The sequence below is a fragment of the Camarhynchus parvulus genome, chromosome 11 (genome assembly GCF_901933205.1).
Source record: "Camarhynchus parvulus chromosome 11, STF_HiC, whole genome shotgun sequence".
Taxonomy (NCBI): Eukaryota; Metazoa; Chordata; class Aves; order Passeriformes; family Thraupidae; genus Camarhynchus; species Camarhynchus parvulus.
In genome coordinates, this window is record NC_044581.1 from 4656772 (window position 1) to 4672817 (window position 16046).

At 41.1% G+C, this 16046-nt stretch overlaps 1 protein-coding gene across 2 annotated transcripts in view; it reads right to left on the minus strand.

Annotated features, from left to right (window-relative positions):
* Window positions 1–269: 269 nt before the first annotated feature.
* The window catches only part of GAN (gigaxonin), a 39880-nt gene continuing 24103 nt past the window's right edge, over window positions 270–16046 (minus strand). The window contains exons 10-12 of one of the 2 annotated variants that reach the window (XR_004061069.1): window positions 14717–14826; window positions 13679–13978; window positions 270–11779 (exon numbers count right to left, since the gene is read on the minus strand). Coding sequence is in view for 1 of the 2 variants with exons in the window: in XM_030955885.1 (XP_030811745.1) it covers window positions 13797–13978; window positions 14717–14826 (292 nt within the window). In the remaining variant the exon portion in view is untranslated. Of the gene's footprint in view, window positions 11780–12160; window positions 13979–14716; window positions 14827–16046 lie in introns of those variants that run through there. The other variant, XM_030955885.1, reaches the window with a different exon arrangement.

Genomic DNA, 16046 nt, shown 5'->3' on the forward strand with positions numbered 1-16046 from the left:
ACAAGCATTTACTGCCTGGGCAGAGCCAGGGAGGGACTGATCCCGCCTCCCCTCATTTCCTCATTGCCTTTCCTCCTCCATTTATTTCCTTTGGGTTTTCCCCTTTGATTAAACTTCTGGCATGTTGGAATGTTTAATAATAAAACAGATAACTCATGGGAGATGATATTTATAAAATCTACTTCTTTTTTTTTCACTTTTTATAAGACCTTGAGAGAAAACTACGTTCTTCCTTTTAAAATTAAAAAAAAAGCAGAAGGTGCAGTTAACAAGTTTTCAAACAATCAATGTTTTATTTGGTTAATTTATTAAACACCTTTAAGACAATTAATTTTGGTCTGTACCCTTCTATAAAATGATTCAAGTTCTGAACAAACCTCCAATACATAAAGCAAAGTTACTTTTACCATACGCAAATTTCAGATCAAAATACAACACTCTGTTTTCTTACATTTATAAAACCCGGTCAAATACAAACGACATTAAAAAAGATAAAACACTTTCACTGATCCTTGGTACAATATTACAGCACAATTTGCACAGTGGCAACTAAGTCCTCAAAGCACAAGTCAAATACTTTAAAAAGGGAGCCTCCCTTTAGTCACCCAATGTTCTACTGAACACGTAAACAAAGCGAGTGCTACTGAATCCAGGAAAATTCCCGTGTCCCTTTTCATACCATGTGTGAGCCACAAAGCAATTCTGCAAGGGAAGCTACTGGTGAGTAACCAAAGAGCTTTCCTACTTTGCTGTTATCAGTTTTTGTGCAACTATTCCATGAAAATAAGTGAATGGAGGTGGACCAGACTCTGCACTGGGCAATTTATGGCAACTAAAGTAAACTAAGAAATGAGTGTTTTTCTAAAAACAGACCATAAAACTATATTAAAAAAATATACGAAATTATCATGGGTACAACTGGAGTAACTGCCTTTTGCTTCACCTTCAAGACATCTAATGAAGACACAGAGTGTTTTCAATTTTTGAGTTTGTTCAATTGCAAAACCCAGTGTTTCAGCAATGGGTCAAAGTGCCATTAGAATTGCACATTTTTCTTTAATTACAGAATGCATGGTTGCATGAAACGCTCATTTGGTGCTACACCTGAAAGCCTGCACTTACACTAACCTGTGAACATGTGGGATCTCCTATGAAACAGAAACAAGAACGAAAATTAAAACTACAAACATAAAATGATAAAACTCAAGTCTCAGTTGATAGACATTCCTGGGAAGGTCCTACTTAGCAAACCTTGCAGCAACACCTTGAGAAGAGAAAGTAAAACCAGAAAAATGGATGGGTCTGATGTGTCCCCTCGGGCTCTGCTTTGCACAGGCAGTCAGGGCAGTTGTACCACAGTGCAACTGAAGGGTTTTTGCCTGAAGTTCTGCAACCCCTTCATTTCCCCCACCCCCAAACCACTGATTTTACTCACAGTTCAATTGTAACTTCGGTTATTCAGCCTCATCTAATGTGAAAATGTGTACATAATTAAATGGAAAAATACACTAATGGATCTAACTTTCCTCTCTCCTCCCTCCCCAAACTCACATCAAACCCACGAGGACACCACACACTCCAAAACTTTTCCTACCTGTTAATGTTCACATAATCCTGACAGAACAGAGAACTGCAAACTGCACAAATAATACACAGTTAAATAATGCTCAAGTGTAAACAATACAGGATGGACATGGTTTAATAAAACCCTAGTGAGGTACAGCAAAAACTTAATTTCCTAATTTAGTGTTTTAAGTGCAATTGAAACGCTGCTGTACCATCCTTCTGCAAACACATCTCTCCAGAATTAAGCTGCACTACTAGGCTTATTCCCTTAAAGCTACATACCCATGCTATAACTCATTATATTGACTTAATGCAAATATTTGTGGGGAAAATTAATTTACAGGGTTAATTAAAATCTTTTTAGTATTCAAAAGGAATGATAGTAAAGGGATCAACTATGGAAAATGTGGTAATACATGTTTTTTAAAAGATTTCCAATAATTCTAACACAAAACAGCAAGTATATTTTGAAAAATGCATAGAAACCCTGTCAATACAAAAATCCCCACTGAAATTACACAACTAAGCAATTTTAATCTAAATATTTTTATGTGCTTTTCTATAAAGGCCACTTTGACGTACAAATACAAAAAAATTTACATTTTCCCCAAAATAAATTATTTGTTCCTCAATTAAAAATACTGAATATGGAAGCATAACAACCCTCTCTCATGCCAGCTGCTCATCTGCAGTGGCTATTTCTGAAGAAGAAAATCTCCTAGTATTTTCAGTTACCAAAAGAAATAAGAAATGGCTTCAGCCTGTGGTCTGCTTAGCACTAGGAAAAACCTGGGGGAAGGAATGGAACAGGCTGAGCCCCTTACACTGCATGTGCTGGGGAGGGAATGGATGTACACAGAGAGAGCTTTCCTGCTTGTCTCCCAGGCTATGCACCAAAATCTCTGTTTGGAATCAGAGAAAGAAATTGAGGTCAATCTGAATTAAAGATAGACAAAATAGTAAAGGGAGTTAGGAGGCAGAAACTGTATGAGGTCCAGGGTGGGTTAAGTAACTGAAGAATTCAGGATCACCTGGGAGAGGAGAGCTCCTCACAGGAGACAGAACCAGCAAAAACTGTACCCGTTTTTTAACAGGGGGAAGAAGAGGAACACAAGGAACAAATTTCATTTGAAAAATGAAGCAATGGGAGAACAAAGAACCTTTACCAGCAGTCCTGACCACATGGGCATTTATCGCTGAATTGCCACAGAAGCAAAAAAACCAAACTCACACAGAAGCAGCAGAAATGAAAACGTACTTGGACTGATTGGAGACATCACAGGGATTCTTCACTGTAAGCACCAAATTCACAACTGACTGACACAGGGAAAGCAAGACAACATCAACCCAGGGGGCACAGCAAACCCCAAACCTGACATGCTCTAGGGCAGGGAGGTGCAAACGTGGTGAAGTGGCCCCAGAGGGTAAAGCTGCACTGGGGGGGTTACAGGACAAGCTCCAGCCAACAACACCATGGGACAACAGGAGGGACACACATGGAGATCACATCATCCCGAGCCAAAACACCCAACAACCTGACCCAGCTAAACTGCTGGGCCAGGCAAGGGGGCAGGAGCAAAAGCAGTGAACTAGAGTTGATCTGGATACGAGATTCTTGGGCAGCCATTGAGTACAAGCTCTCCTAACCTTGGACCAAGGACTGGGTTTGGAAGGACACAGGAGCTGCACTTCTGTATCACAAGGAATTCAGCTCTCTGGTGTGCTGTATTGCATAGTTTGATTGAGGTCAAAGAGCATTTATGTCTTATTTTTCCTTGTTTTAAACAGAAGTAACTCAACATACTCCGATCAGAGCATTCCAAACCCTGCCCCCGAGTGATTAATCAGTTAATTTCTAAAGATTTTGGGGATGACATATAAAAGCCAAAGCTCCATTCCCACACAAAGCACAGGACCCACAGAACATGTACTCACATAAAAAGCCTGTAACAGTAACCACATCTGTAATACAGGAGTCAGAGCAGGACAGCTGGATGATGGGGGTAACCCTTGCTGTCCAGCTGTAAAGAAAAGGTGAGTGCTTTTCCCTCACCACACCAATATGCCTCTTGTAGAAAAGGTGGCAATATATTCTGACAATATCCTGGTAATTATCAAGATCTTAGATTTGACAGAACATTGAACCTTTAGGAGAGTGGCAGCAATGTGACATCACATTCCAACACCCTCCTATTACTTGGTTCATGGAATACAGATATCATAATTGGATTATTCAATAGCTGTTTCATTCTCTTAAGATATAAGAGACTATTTGTACTGCACAAAGTCAGACTAACTACACTAGTTATCATTCTTATAATACATATTCATATTCTTTAACCCAATCCCACAAGATTCATGGGACTCAATAAATATGGTTTACCGAGGGAAAACTCTGAAGATAGAGCATCTAATGTGAAGAAATTTTAGTTTTTCCTTCTGAAGGTAAAACAATTCCAGTTTATCAGGGTCCCACTCTGGATTGTGAAGCAGTGGGCATACGAACTGGGATGCAGTTTCACATCTGTGGTTTCTCAAAAAAAGAAAAAGTGCAGTGGAAAAACAGGTGGCCAGAAGCTCCCCAGCTCTTTAGGCCAGCACCTGTGGTTCCACACTGCAGACATAGTTCCAGAACCCACAGTTCCATAGCTCCAGAAGTTTCAGATTTAAATACAACAAATGCAAAATAGTGGATCTCCTATAATAGCCCATAAATCTTTATATCATAAGGACAGTGTGGACTCATCCTTACCTGTGCAGCAAGGAGCAGCTGCGAGGCAAGGAACGATGCTGCTCCTCAGCCTTCCCTAGAATGAGAGGATCAGGAATTTGCAAGTTCAGTAGAGTTTCTCCATGGCCCCTCATTTATCAGCTGTTTTTCAGAAGTACTGCAGGTAACACAGATACTCCTGTGAGGCCACCAACCGGTGGCTCCTCTGCAGTGACAGCCTGGATGAGTTTGGATGGTCCAGAGGGCAGCACCCAATATGTGAAGCAGGAAAAGGACAAGGCAGTCTCTGGACTCTTTTCAAAAGGCTAAAGGGCTCTTAGAGTAACACAACTGAGAAATGCTACAGCACTGGGACTGCAGAGCCTACAAGAAGGCAATAAATAACCTGCTGTCTGAGATGGGACAAATTCAAACATCAACCCTTGATCCTTCCTGCTGCTTCAGACAGGGCAGGAATAGGACTTTATGTGTTTCAGAGAAAAAAAAAGCTTCCTGTAGCAGTGTTACCAAATGCCGAAACCAAACTGATGACACAGATCAAACAAAAATAAAGACAGCACAAAAAGGACAACAACAAAGTTCCTGTGCAGGACTAAAATTCAGCTCTCTCCTCCATGGCTTGTGTCTACAAGAGCCTCTCCTCAGAGTGCCCAATGTCACTGCAATGGCAGCACTTGGAGCTTCTCTCCTCCTTCCTCCTGAGCACCTGTGGCACCCAAACCCTGGGGGGCTGAGCAGGAGGGGTCTGAGACAAACCCCACACCAGGCCCAACATCCCAATGATCTGCCAGCCACATGGGTCAGTGTGTCCCAGACACACAGCCACGTCCTGGGAAGATTAATATTTATGGAATAGCCACCATGATGCTAATGGAAGGCTCTGGAATTAGCAGCTAATTGGTACAGTCTGCAGAGTTATGAATAGCTCCTTGTTTCACCCCTACTATTTGTGCATGGCCACTAAAATGTTTGCTACATTGAAGTCAAAGTTAGTATAAGCTGCTCCTCAAAATTTTAGAGGAAGATGTTCTCCATGAAGCATTTCTTGGCTTTGCCTTTACAAAGAAAGGAAAAAAGTAGCATTTTCCCATTACATTTTGTATTATTAAGGCCTTTGACAGTTTGGAAGCCATCTTTATGAAAAGGGATGCTTTTCAAAATAGAGATTGAATACTCAAAGAAAAACTCCACAGAACAAACACAAGCTGATTACCAGCTTATATTGGTACTTTTAGAAGTCAAGCACAGTGTAAGGAATTCAAATCTATGTCAAAATAGCACCTTTAGAAGCAGAAGAAAAGACACCTTTTAAAAAACTTTTTCAATCTAAGCAAAGCTCCATATACCTGAAGATTACAAAGAAATGGTCAATGACAAGTTCAGGTATGGAAAGTGGGTATTGATTTGAACAGTTTTTCCTCTGCAGGTGATTAAATGGGGAACTCTACAGAAAAAATATCTAATTAGACATTACAGAAAAATCAGTGAATTTCTCTATTGAGATAATGTATCAAGTTCACAGGCAAAACAGTGAGAGCAGAGTAGAGGCAGAGAGAAAACTATCTGATCTAGCCTTAAAAGAGCAGAGACTTCTATTTTTTAAACAGATCTCTTCCTATTTAAAAATCATCAGGACAGCCTTTTAATTGCTACTCTCATTTCCAAGTATAATAGTTACTATCAAGTAATAGAAATTTTTATTTACTTTTTACAGCAGCTGCAGGTCAACCTTGGTCTTTTTGTACAGAAACATTAATTTAAAATGAAATTAAACTGTCCTTGGGCAATGATACCATTCTGTCCTGCTTCTTGTCTGCTTTTAGGTTTTTTTTAATTGAAGGACAAAATGCGATTTAAAACAAAACAAAACAAAAAATATCTGACAAAGTGCAAAGAAAGTAAAAATGAGGTAGCTGGGCATAGGGGCTTTTCCCCCCAGGACAAGGCGCCAGGCTTCCAGCCACAGTGACACACATGAGGGACTGGGCTACACCTGCTCTACCTGCAGCTCTGCTTACAGGGGTTCAGGTGATCTGTGACCTGCTGGCAGCAGTTTTACAAGCTCCATGGAAAGTCATTTCATTGTGTACTAAGCACTGTCCCCACACACACTGATGTGCAGAGATGTGCAAAAGCCACGGGGAGCAAGTTGGGTGGCCACCCTCTGGCCCACAGGAGTTGTGCTCCCAGGCCCACGGGCACAGGCTGCGTGTTCAGAGGGAGAGTGAAAGCGAAATCCTGTTAATAACAACAAAAGAGAAAACACCTGAGGCCAGAGGAAACATTGTGCATGGAACACCCAGGACCTGCCCCTGATGGGCTTTGGGGCCCCAACACTGAGGGCAGTCAGTGGTGGCAATTCCATGAGTTCTGTACCAAGCTCAGCCTTTTGTTCCACCTGACACTCACAGCAAGGCTTGTGCAGTGTAAGGAGAATTTTGTACTGAACCTTCTCCACCCCTCAGCACTGTATAGGCGCTTCCAGGAGCCCCCCAGAACACAGCTTGCTGTCTACGTCATGTAGCCAAGATAGGACAGAACACTCACCATGCATTGCAAAATGCAGACCCTTAAACACTAACATGTTTCAATTGCAAGAAGCAAACTACTCAGGTTTTGGAAATCAAGGATTCAAAAAAAAAAAAGCTTAAAATTGACTTAGCAGGTGTTTCCCCAAGCAAACAAAAGCTAGAACAGACTTCATGTTCTCTAGGCAACCCAAAGGAGTCCTTTGGACTAGTTTAAGACCAACTCTGAAAGGGTTTGAAGGCATTTCTAAAGAGGGCACCCCCTGGCTTCCCTTCAGAAAGAAACGATAGCAAGAGCTTTACAGAATGTCAGCTGTGTTTAACTTGATCACCTCAGCAGATACCCCTGTGCACTGCTTTATTCACTGTAATAAATAAGCAGGCTTTGCTTTTTACTACATAAAAACAGTGAAACAAGTGACAGGGATGATAATGCTTTCCTGTTATCATGTGTAAATTAATAAAGCAGATTAATAAAACCCAAAGCTTTTGCCTGTGAGGTCGTTCAGGAGAGGACCTCAAGCCCAGCCAAGGATCAGGTTTTTTGTAGCACACTGGATGAAATTTAAACTGCAGATGGAAATTTAAACTTTCCAAAATGGCTTTTGCTTTCATCAGGTACAAATTTGTTCCACAGGGTTTTTTTTTTCTGTTCTGAAATTGGCAGCCCAATAACAGAATGCACAGAAATGACACTTGAGAAACAAGTGCACAGCTGGTGGCAGGAGGTCAGTCAGGCTCTGACAGGGTTTAGAGCTACAGATGAAAGAAACTTGACCTCGACAAAAACTGAGGTTGTCTCAGCTTTAACTCAAAAGAAATGGAGGAAAGTCAAATAAATTAAGAAAAAAAATTTAAATAAGTGCCTAAGGTGGTAATTCAAAAACCCCCAGTATTAAAACAAAAAAATAAATTAATGTTTTATCAATAAAATAACACCAATTACAGAGGGGATGCTTCTTTCTATTATTGTAATCAGACCTGACAGCTTTTACCAGGGCTCAGAACAGTCTCATTTCATTATGCAAATTCAAGGGCACAGGTAGGCAGTGGCATTGAGCAGCTTCATGGACTAAAGTGCTCTGGCAGGTGTTCTCTGCTCAGAAACCCTGCAAAACTGCTGGGCATCAAGATTTAGCCTTTTTCCATTGAAAAGCTCCAATCTTCCATCTCACTTTTCAAGACATTTCAATAGATTATTTCAAATAACCTCCAAATATTATTCTATACAAGTCCTTTATGTATTGCAAATACTTTTATAACTAAAAAGCAGGTACTTAGAATAAGTAATTAAAAATATTATTCAGATTTGATATTATCAATAAATTTTCAACATAACCACCTGTTGGTAGTGGCTCATAGTTTAATTCTCTTATTACCCTTAATCCTTTTAAACAGGTGTTTATCTAGCTGGGTACTGAATGGCTTTAGTCTATGTTTTTAGGTAACATGTTAATCATAATTTTGGGGGAATTGATTGCTGGAGCACAGCAGCAGTCAGACTGCAGAGTCACACTGGGCATGGCTGGTCAGAGGTGTCACCTTAAACCCTGCCTGCAATCCTTCCTACAGCAAGGAATTTCCCAGGGAAAAAAAAAAGAGAAAAAAACCCCCACACCAAAACCCATGGGGATGATGGAGAGCAGATGCCAAACTTATTAATGAACTTCAGAGCACACAGAGGTGACCCCCACAGAAAATGAGCAGCTTCCCCAAACCCCACTGCCTTTCGATTTTACTGGCTCACCTTCCCAAGCCCTGTGCTTTTCTCTCACAGACCATGTGCCCTGGAAACACAGCTCCAAAAAAAACCAAGGAAGAGCATCAGAAAATGGCAAATGTCAAAAGGCTGCAGCAGTGACGACCGAAACACAGGCCTGTACTCAGTCCTGAACGGGAAAAGGAAATACTCCTTTGGGAAGATGGAAATAGCAGCTTCTACAAACACGGATGCAATTAACACCCCTCCCACCCACCTGAAGTAGCCATTTAAGTGCTCCAAAGAGCTAAAGAGAACACAACCCCCAAATCCTCAGTGCTAAATTAGAGGCAGAAAGGATCCATTTAACACTAAATTAAATATAATTCCTTGGAAAGCATTGCTGTGAGTGGCACCAAACCACACCTTAGTTACAATGGTCAGTCTGCCTGTGTCCCTGGGCACAGCCACATTTCCCGAGGCACAGTTTCATTCTGCAGGTCGATAAATGCAAACAAATTGCACTTAATCTAAACAGTTATAATTTTAAATACTAAAGCCTGTTGTCAGCTGCCTTGTATTATATACTTGCGTGGCACCAGTGCTCTAGTAAAGAGCAAAGTGTCCATATGCATCACATGGAGTGATGCTCAAGGCAGCTGTGAAGAGTAACACAAACCTGCAGAACAGCATTTAAAAAAAGTAGATTTACATTGCTTTCAATAGCATCCATTAAAAAAAAAAAAAAGACCCACTGCTCTTTTTTGGAACACAGTGAATTTTAAGCATATCTGTATTTTAGTAGAACAGTTGAATTATTGTTATACACAGAAGAACCCAAAAGTTTGGCACTTGTAACAATTTGGATTTGTTATTGCATCCTCCACTCTGCATGGCACATGCATGGTAGCAGAGCCCCTGCACAGCATTTATGGAACAAACAGAGAAACTGCAGTTAAAACAGGGGAAAACCTCCCCAGACCCCTCTTTCTGTACTTGTGCATTTACTGAGACATGCAGGCACCAGAAATATTGCAAAGCAACCCAAGCTGCCTGGTGTGTTCTGGAGGGGGAGTTCAGAAGCCAGGCGGTTCAGTAGCTTTGATAAAAGCCTTATTTTCATATCAAGATCTCTGCTCCTGAAGGCAGGCTGTGTGCCAGGCACGTGCTGTGCAAACACCAGGGACACAGCCTGCCCACAGCTATCAGTGAGCTGATTTTGAGCTTCTTTTGGTTTCACATTCACCTCTGTCCTCTTGTGTAACTTTGTATTAAGTTGCCTTCAATTTAAAGATGAAGTACCCTCAAAGCTACAGAAATTCACTTGACCAGAAGCAGGTGGGTTGACACTTTAACAATAACTAAAATTTAAGGATTAGCTGACAAAATATTTAAGGACAATTAGACCTTGCTATGGTACAGCAAAACAGAAGACTTTTCAGGATGCCTCTTCTTCAAGTTATAAAACCAGCAAGGGAGAGATCTGAAATCTAACCCAGACTCTTTAGGAATATAAGCATCTGTCAAGGCCAGGTAAGGAACAGAGCCAGGCCAGGCATGTGACTCCCTCAGAAACTCAAGGGATTTATGTTATGAGAGCAACAGCACTTTACACCTTTGCTTCTGTAATCTCCCTCTGCTGTGCAGAGCAGCCACAAGGCTACAAGTGTAAAACAAGCACAGAGGACACTGCTGTGTGCTTACAGTAGTATATATATTTTTCCCCCACTTTTCCCCTAAAATTGACAATTCCAGAATTTTTCTAAAATTATCTGTGGCACATGAAAAAAAGGAAGAAGAAACTTTTCTTGGGAGAATTGTGGGAAGAGATGGATTAAGGGGAGAAAAAAGCCACCACTCATCCCATCTTCCACAATTCCTACCCTGTATTTGGTGATTTTCTGATTTCAGTACCTGGGGTTGGTCCAATTCCTCACCAGGGAAAGGAAAACAGATGCAGAGGGCCAGCCCAAGTGCCTCAAGCTCAAGGTGGCCCAGCCAGTCCTCATCCTGCATGGACAGCTGGCCAGGACACACATTCAAACTGTCACCTGTGGAGGACCTGGCTGAATGTCAGTGCCAACAATGAGCTTGGAGGAATTAAGGCCACTGTGCTAAGCAAGGACAACTTAAACAAGTTTCTAAGCTGCCAAACCACCTAAAACCCCTGGACTGCAACTCAGAAAAACTCCTGAGTTGTTTCTCATGTGGTTCAGCCATCATGCACAGGGGTACACAGTGCCAAGAGAGCAGGGACAGCTGAGTGGTGGCATTTACCAGGGAACCCAGTTCAATCTACAGCTGTTTGCACATTCAACACTCAGCAAACTGGTGACCTCCCTCCTCTCAGCACCTCTGGTACCATCACAGCCTCCCTCCCCTTCTGAAATCAACCACCCCTCGGAAAAGAGAAAGAGAAGCCAGAGGTGAGCTCTGCCTCTTCACCCCTACACCACCACTGGTACAATCCCTGCAGAAAGGGGAGCCTTGGCTTCAAAGCCTTGCTCCAAATTCTGAGGGAAATTGAACCTGGTTATTGCACAATCCAAGGGATACACTCACAGATCAGAGCTGGGCAGAAAGACAGACAGGAAGGCACATCCCTTCCCTCCTGCACACACAGAGGCTAGAACAGCTCCTGGATCAGTCCCACAGACAATGCAGAAGGGGAATGGTCCCATCCCCTTAGGCAAGGCCAAGGAAGCCAGTTTTGAGATCTCAGGAGTGCCTAAATCTTGAGCATACACCCCAAAACCCCAGAGAGCATCCCTGGAGACTTGGTCCCCAGCCACGTGGAACATGACACAAGTACAATGTGCTCAGAAATTCAGTTTATGACGGGTTCAGGTACAGAGGCTTAAACTTCTTGGTCAAATCTCACTGAGTGCATTCGCAACATGCTCCAATCACCAGCAGATTTGTTTCTTTTATTTATGTTTTCTTTAAAAAAAAACAAACTAAGAACGCCTAGTGTTAATCCTACTCTAAGTGTAAACATTTGGTTCAGTAACTTGAACTGCAAAACACCGCTCGAGTATTTACTTGGGTTTATCATGTGCATTTATCACTTACGTTTTCTGGATGCTGAATGCCCTCAAGTGTACTGGGAAGCTACAGGGACTCGGGAGATAGCAGCTGCAATATTCTGAATAACATTTTCTGAAGTTTTCCAAGCCACTTAGAAAACTGAGCTCAAAGTGAAACAGATACTTAGGAACATTCATCACTTTTGAATATGGGATCTTGGCACTTTGTCTGAGGAAAAAAAAATTGATCCATGTAAGATTTTTCAAAAAAGGGAAGTTTAACAGATAAACTAACAGCACTTGATTTATTTCACAAGCCAGCCAAGGATGGAAATAGTGGTTCACATTTCTGTAGTAAAGCATTATATATAAATTTAAAATCTAAAGACATATATATACACACACCAAGTTTACTGCAATGCATAAATATATAAACTTTTTAATATGCCAACTAATATAGGTCAGAAAATCGATGTATATAGTTCAAGTTTTGCAGCACTTCAGCATTGTAAAAAATAAAAATAAAAAAAGGTCAATGGATTGGCTGCTGCCCTTTTCCCCACCCTCCCATACTCCTCTGCTCAGGAATCAGAGTAATTCCAACCCCACATCAGTGCTATGGAAGGACTGAGCAGAAATAAGTTTCAGAATGGCTCTTCAAGGACTATTTAGTGAAATACCAATATTTTGAAGTAGTTTGGGATCATATTTAAACATATGTATGATGATTTCAATAAAGATGACAAAGGTTTACACTAACACAACTGAGGGCAGAGTTTGGCTTGTCTGAGGTCCACAGAGTTGCAGAGTGGAAAGTCTTGTATGTAGTTATAATACTGGTTGTACAAAGTCTCTTTTTCTGAAGGGCAGGAGGTATAATTTCTATTTTCCATCTCTCCCATTTTATTCCCTTTAAATAAATACAGGTTATGTCCCACCCATCACAACAACAAAGAAATCAAAAATTGAGGTAAAACTGTTCTACCAGCTGATCTTGACTACAAACAAAAAGTCAATTAAATATCACTACTGATGTGAACAAGGCTTAGTAAGAAATAAAACGTAAGATACTAAGTTCTTCACTATAACCACACCATAAAACCCAGCTTTCAAAGTCAGACAGCAGTAAACAAGACTGTACTGTAGCACAGAAATCATTAGTAAACCAACTTTTGATCCCAATTTAAAGTCACTGTACAAATTTTCCTTAACTCTTAGTCCAAACCCCATGTTTTCTGCAAAATAAATATATCCTTGTCATATTTCACCTTTGTTCTAAGAGACATAAAATACACCTTTCTACAATCCTCAATGTTAAAAACCATTCTTAGCTTGCAAGCAGACTGAAGTAAAAAGGAACACAATCTATTTAGTTTGTCCTTTTGCTCTTACCAAAAGCAGCAATCATCACAAACTGTTCCAAACATGTCTTCCCTTTTCACTTCAAGGAAAACAGCCACCAAAGCCCACCCAGAACTGCACGCCACCCACCTGCAGACCAGTTCATCAGGCTACTGAATGACAGCGTAGGAAAAAACTGTTTACTTCTTTGTGGTGTACTGTATCCATTTTCTGGGGTGTATCCATTTCAGATTAGTCCATTTTATATATATTAAAAATATTTGTCAGAATGAAACCATTGCAAATCAATGAAAAACCGTATGTACACACCTCCACCATTTTCTAGGCACAGACCTTATCTTTTGAGAAAGGACTAGAAATAAAAGGTGCAATGACCAACAACTCCTGTGGCCTCATGCTCCAACAGCAGCACACCAGGGAGGTTGGTTATCATGTAGCTTCTGTGTATTACAGCTATCCAGTTCCAGATAGCACATGGATTCGTATCAGTTCCCCGCAGGGGAAACGCACCTGAAAGCTTTTTTTTTTTTTTGCTTTTCAGTAAGCTTCACCAAAGGAAACAGATTCCCACCAGTTTCAGACACAAAATCCTCCTTCAATAACAAGGTTTAAACTCCAAATGGTTACGACTGAAGGTGTTTCCTTGATCTCCCCCTTTTATTTTCCCCCTTCTCTTCTCTTTAATGTGTACTTAAGTTATTTGTTCCCGAAACAAGTACTGAGACTCAAGCTTTGTAAGCATTTAAAACAAAAACAGTTACCATACCAAAGCACAGCATACAGTGTAATTTTCAGCTGTAATTTCTCAGCTTTTCCTTTAAATAGAGCTAGATTATGGTGGACTGCACAGAACTCTTCCAGTCTGGTCCCCTGGCAGCACGGGCTCACGGAGAAGGTACGCGGATGCGGAACAATCCCTGCTGCAGCTGCAGCCGGAAGAGTTTGCAGTTGGCGATGCGCAGCGCCGCGCAGCCCGTCCGGCGCAGGTCCGAGGGGAACAGCGGCTTGGTGCGCTGCCAGGTGCCCGTGCTCCTCTTAAATTCCCTAACATAGTCATAGTTTGTACCTGAATTAATGAAAAAAAGAGATGGAATGCTTAAAACTCACTGCAGCTTAACCACTAGGAAGGCAAATATGTGAACGAGAGCAAGCACAGGAACACAAATCAGCGTCTGGATGGGTGGTTGAAATTATTGTCAAAGAGGAACTACTATGACATTTCTGATCCACTTAAACTCACCAAATTTGGAATTTTGTTTACTTATATTTTGGAGAAAGCCCTGCTACACACTCATATACATACACATGGCCACAAAAGTCTTCCCAATCTCTTTTACAGAGCGTGGCCAGATGCCAGCAGCTGCAAACTGAGTGTTTGATAGCACACATCAATTTGGTTGGGATTGAGAGCCACGAGTCACTATCACATCCTTATGAACCACTGGACGATGCCCCTAGAATGCAGAATTGCCTGTTTCCCACTGCAAAGACAGGAGCTACAACCTCAGGCACTAACAGGTCTTTTTACACTTAGATAAAAGCAGTAACACACTCCTAGTCTTGACCTCTTTTGGTCTCCAAACTAATCAACCAAATCAAGCCAATGCTTATGGCACTGAACTTGTTACTGAAGAGTCCAAAACCAACCTGTGTGTTTCTGTATGTCCAGCATAATCCCCTTGACACACAGTGACAGAACAGTGTCCCAGCCTCTTATTCTTAAAATGTTCCGTCTTATCAGTACCAAGTATTCAAAATATTGGAAGGAAATGAGCATAAAGAGGTTTTTAGTCCTGGTTCTGACCTGTATCGAGATCTCCAATCACGTATATGCTGGCTCCGATGGGCACAGCTCCATACACAAAAGAAGAGCTAGTTGGGATACATAAGTTCTGGTCATTTAGATAAATCCACCTGTAAAAATAACAGTTGAAAAACAGGATTCGATTTTTAGTGAGCACATTAAAAAAAATAATCCTAAATCTTTTTGCAGCTGTAATCTTTGACTCAAAAGCAGAGTTTACATATTTGTTATGTAAAGGGAACATTGTATAGTTTGGAACAGTCCTGGTTTCTCCTAGCCAGGAAAAGCAGCTAGTACTGCTGTATCCTGAGGTTGCTCAATTTCAGAATTGCTCCACTCATCTGTGTAATCTACCTATAATAAATTCTTCTTGCAGCCACACAGTGTGACCTTCTGGAAGAGAGCAGACATGTTAGAGAGCCAACAACAGCAATGCCAGTCAATCTTCCCTACAGAGAAAATTTTAGGCAGTTTTGTCTTAAAAATAGTCTTTAAATTGTCTTTAAAATAAACACATATAAGTTTTAATGATCCATAGTAAGGGAAAAAACAAATTGCTATAGCAGAACCTTGTTATTAAGCAGTGTCTCCCCCATATAATTCTTCAACTTCTTTAATAGTGCTTTATCAGTGACAACAAATCCTTGCCTGTTATGAAGAATGCAGCATTTGGCAATGCTTAACTTCAAACAAGGGATAGAAGACTGGAAATCAAAGTGGTATTGGAATTTGGAAAAGAAATGTCTTTTATCTGGAATTGCCACAGATCTTCCCAATCTCATATCAGGCTCTTTTCAATCCCTTTCCAGCTCCTACAATTCCCCTGTGTTCACTATAAGCTCAGGCTCATTTCAACACTACATCAGCCTGGTCTTTCCACCATGTGAAAAGCAGTTTTTCTTGTTGAAGCCTTTGGAAAACAGGTAAGGATGTATTCCTCATCCACATGGGATGCTGGTTTATAAAGAGGTCCCAAGAGTTATCAGCATCTTCTCTGTGGTTCTGAAACAAATTCCTACAAAACGCTGCTGCACCTTTGCAGATGCTGTCACAGTTACCACACACAGACCCTGACATGTACAAATCAAGGCCATTTTAGGGGACTGCTCCTACACTTCTTAGTAAATGATTTACAGAGAACATAAAGGTCTGAGAAACCTTTGAAAATCATCCCATATATTTTCATGGCTATACCAGGTTAATTTGAAGGAAAAAGTTAGAAAATGCCCTCCCAGATACTGCTGATCTTTGAAAATTCTGCATCATCTGAACTCCTGATTCAGAAGTAAACCACTCTTCTGGCACTGAAGGAGATGCTGCTCTATATCAA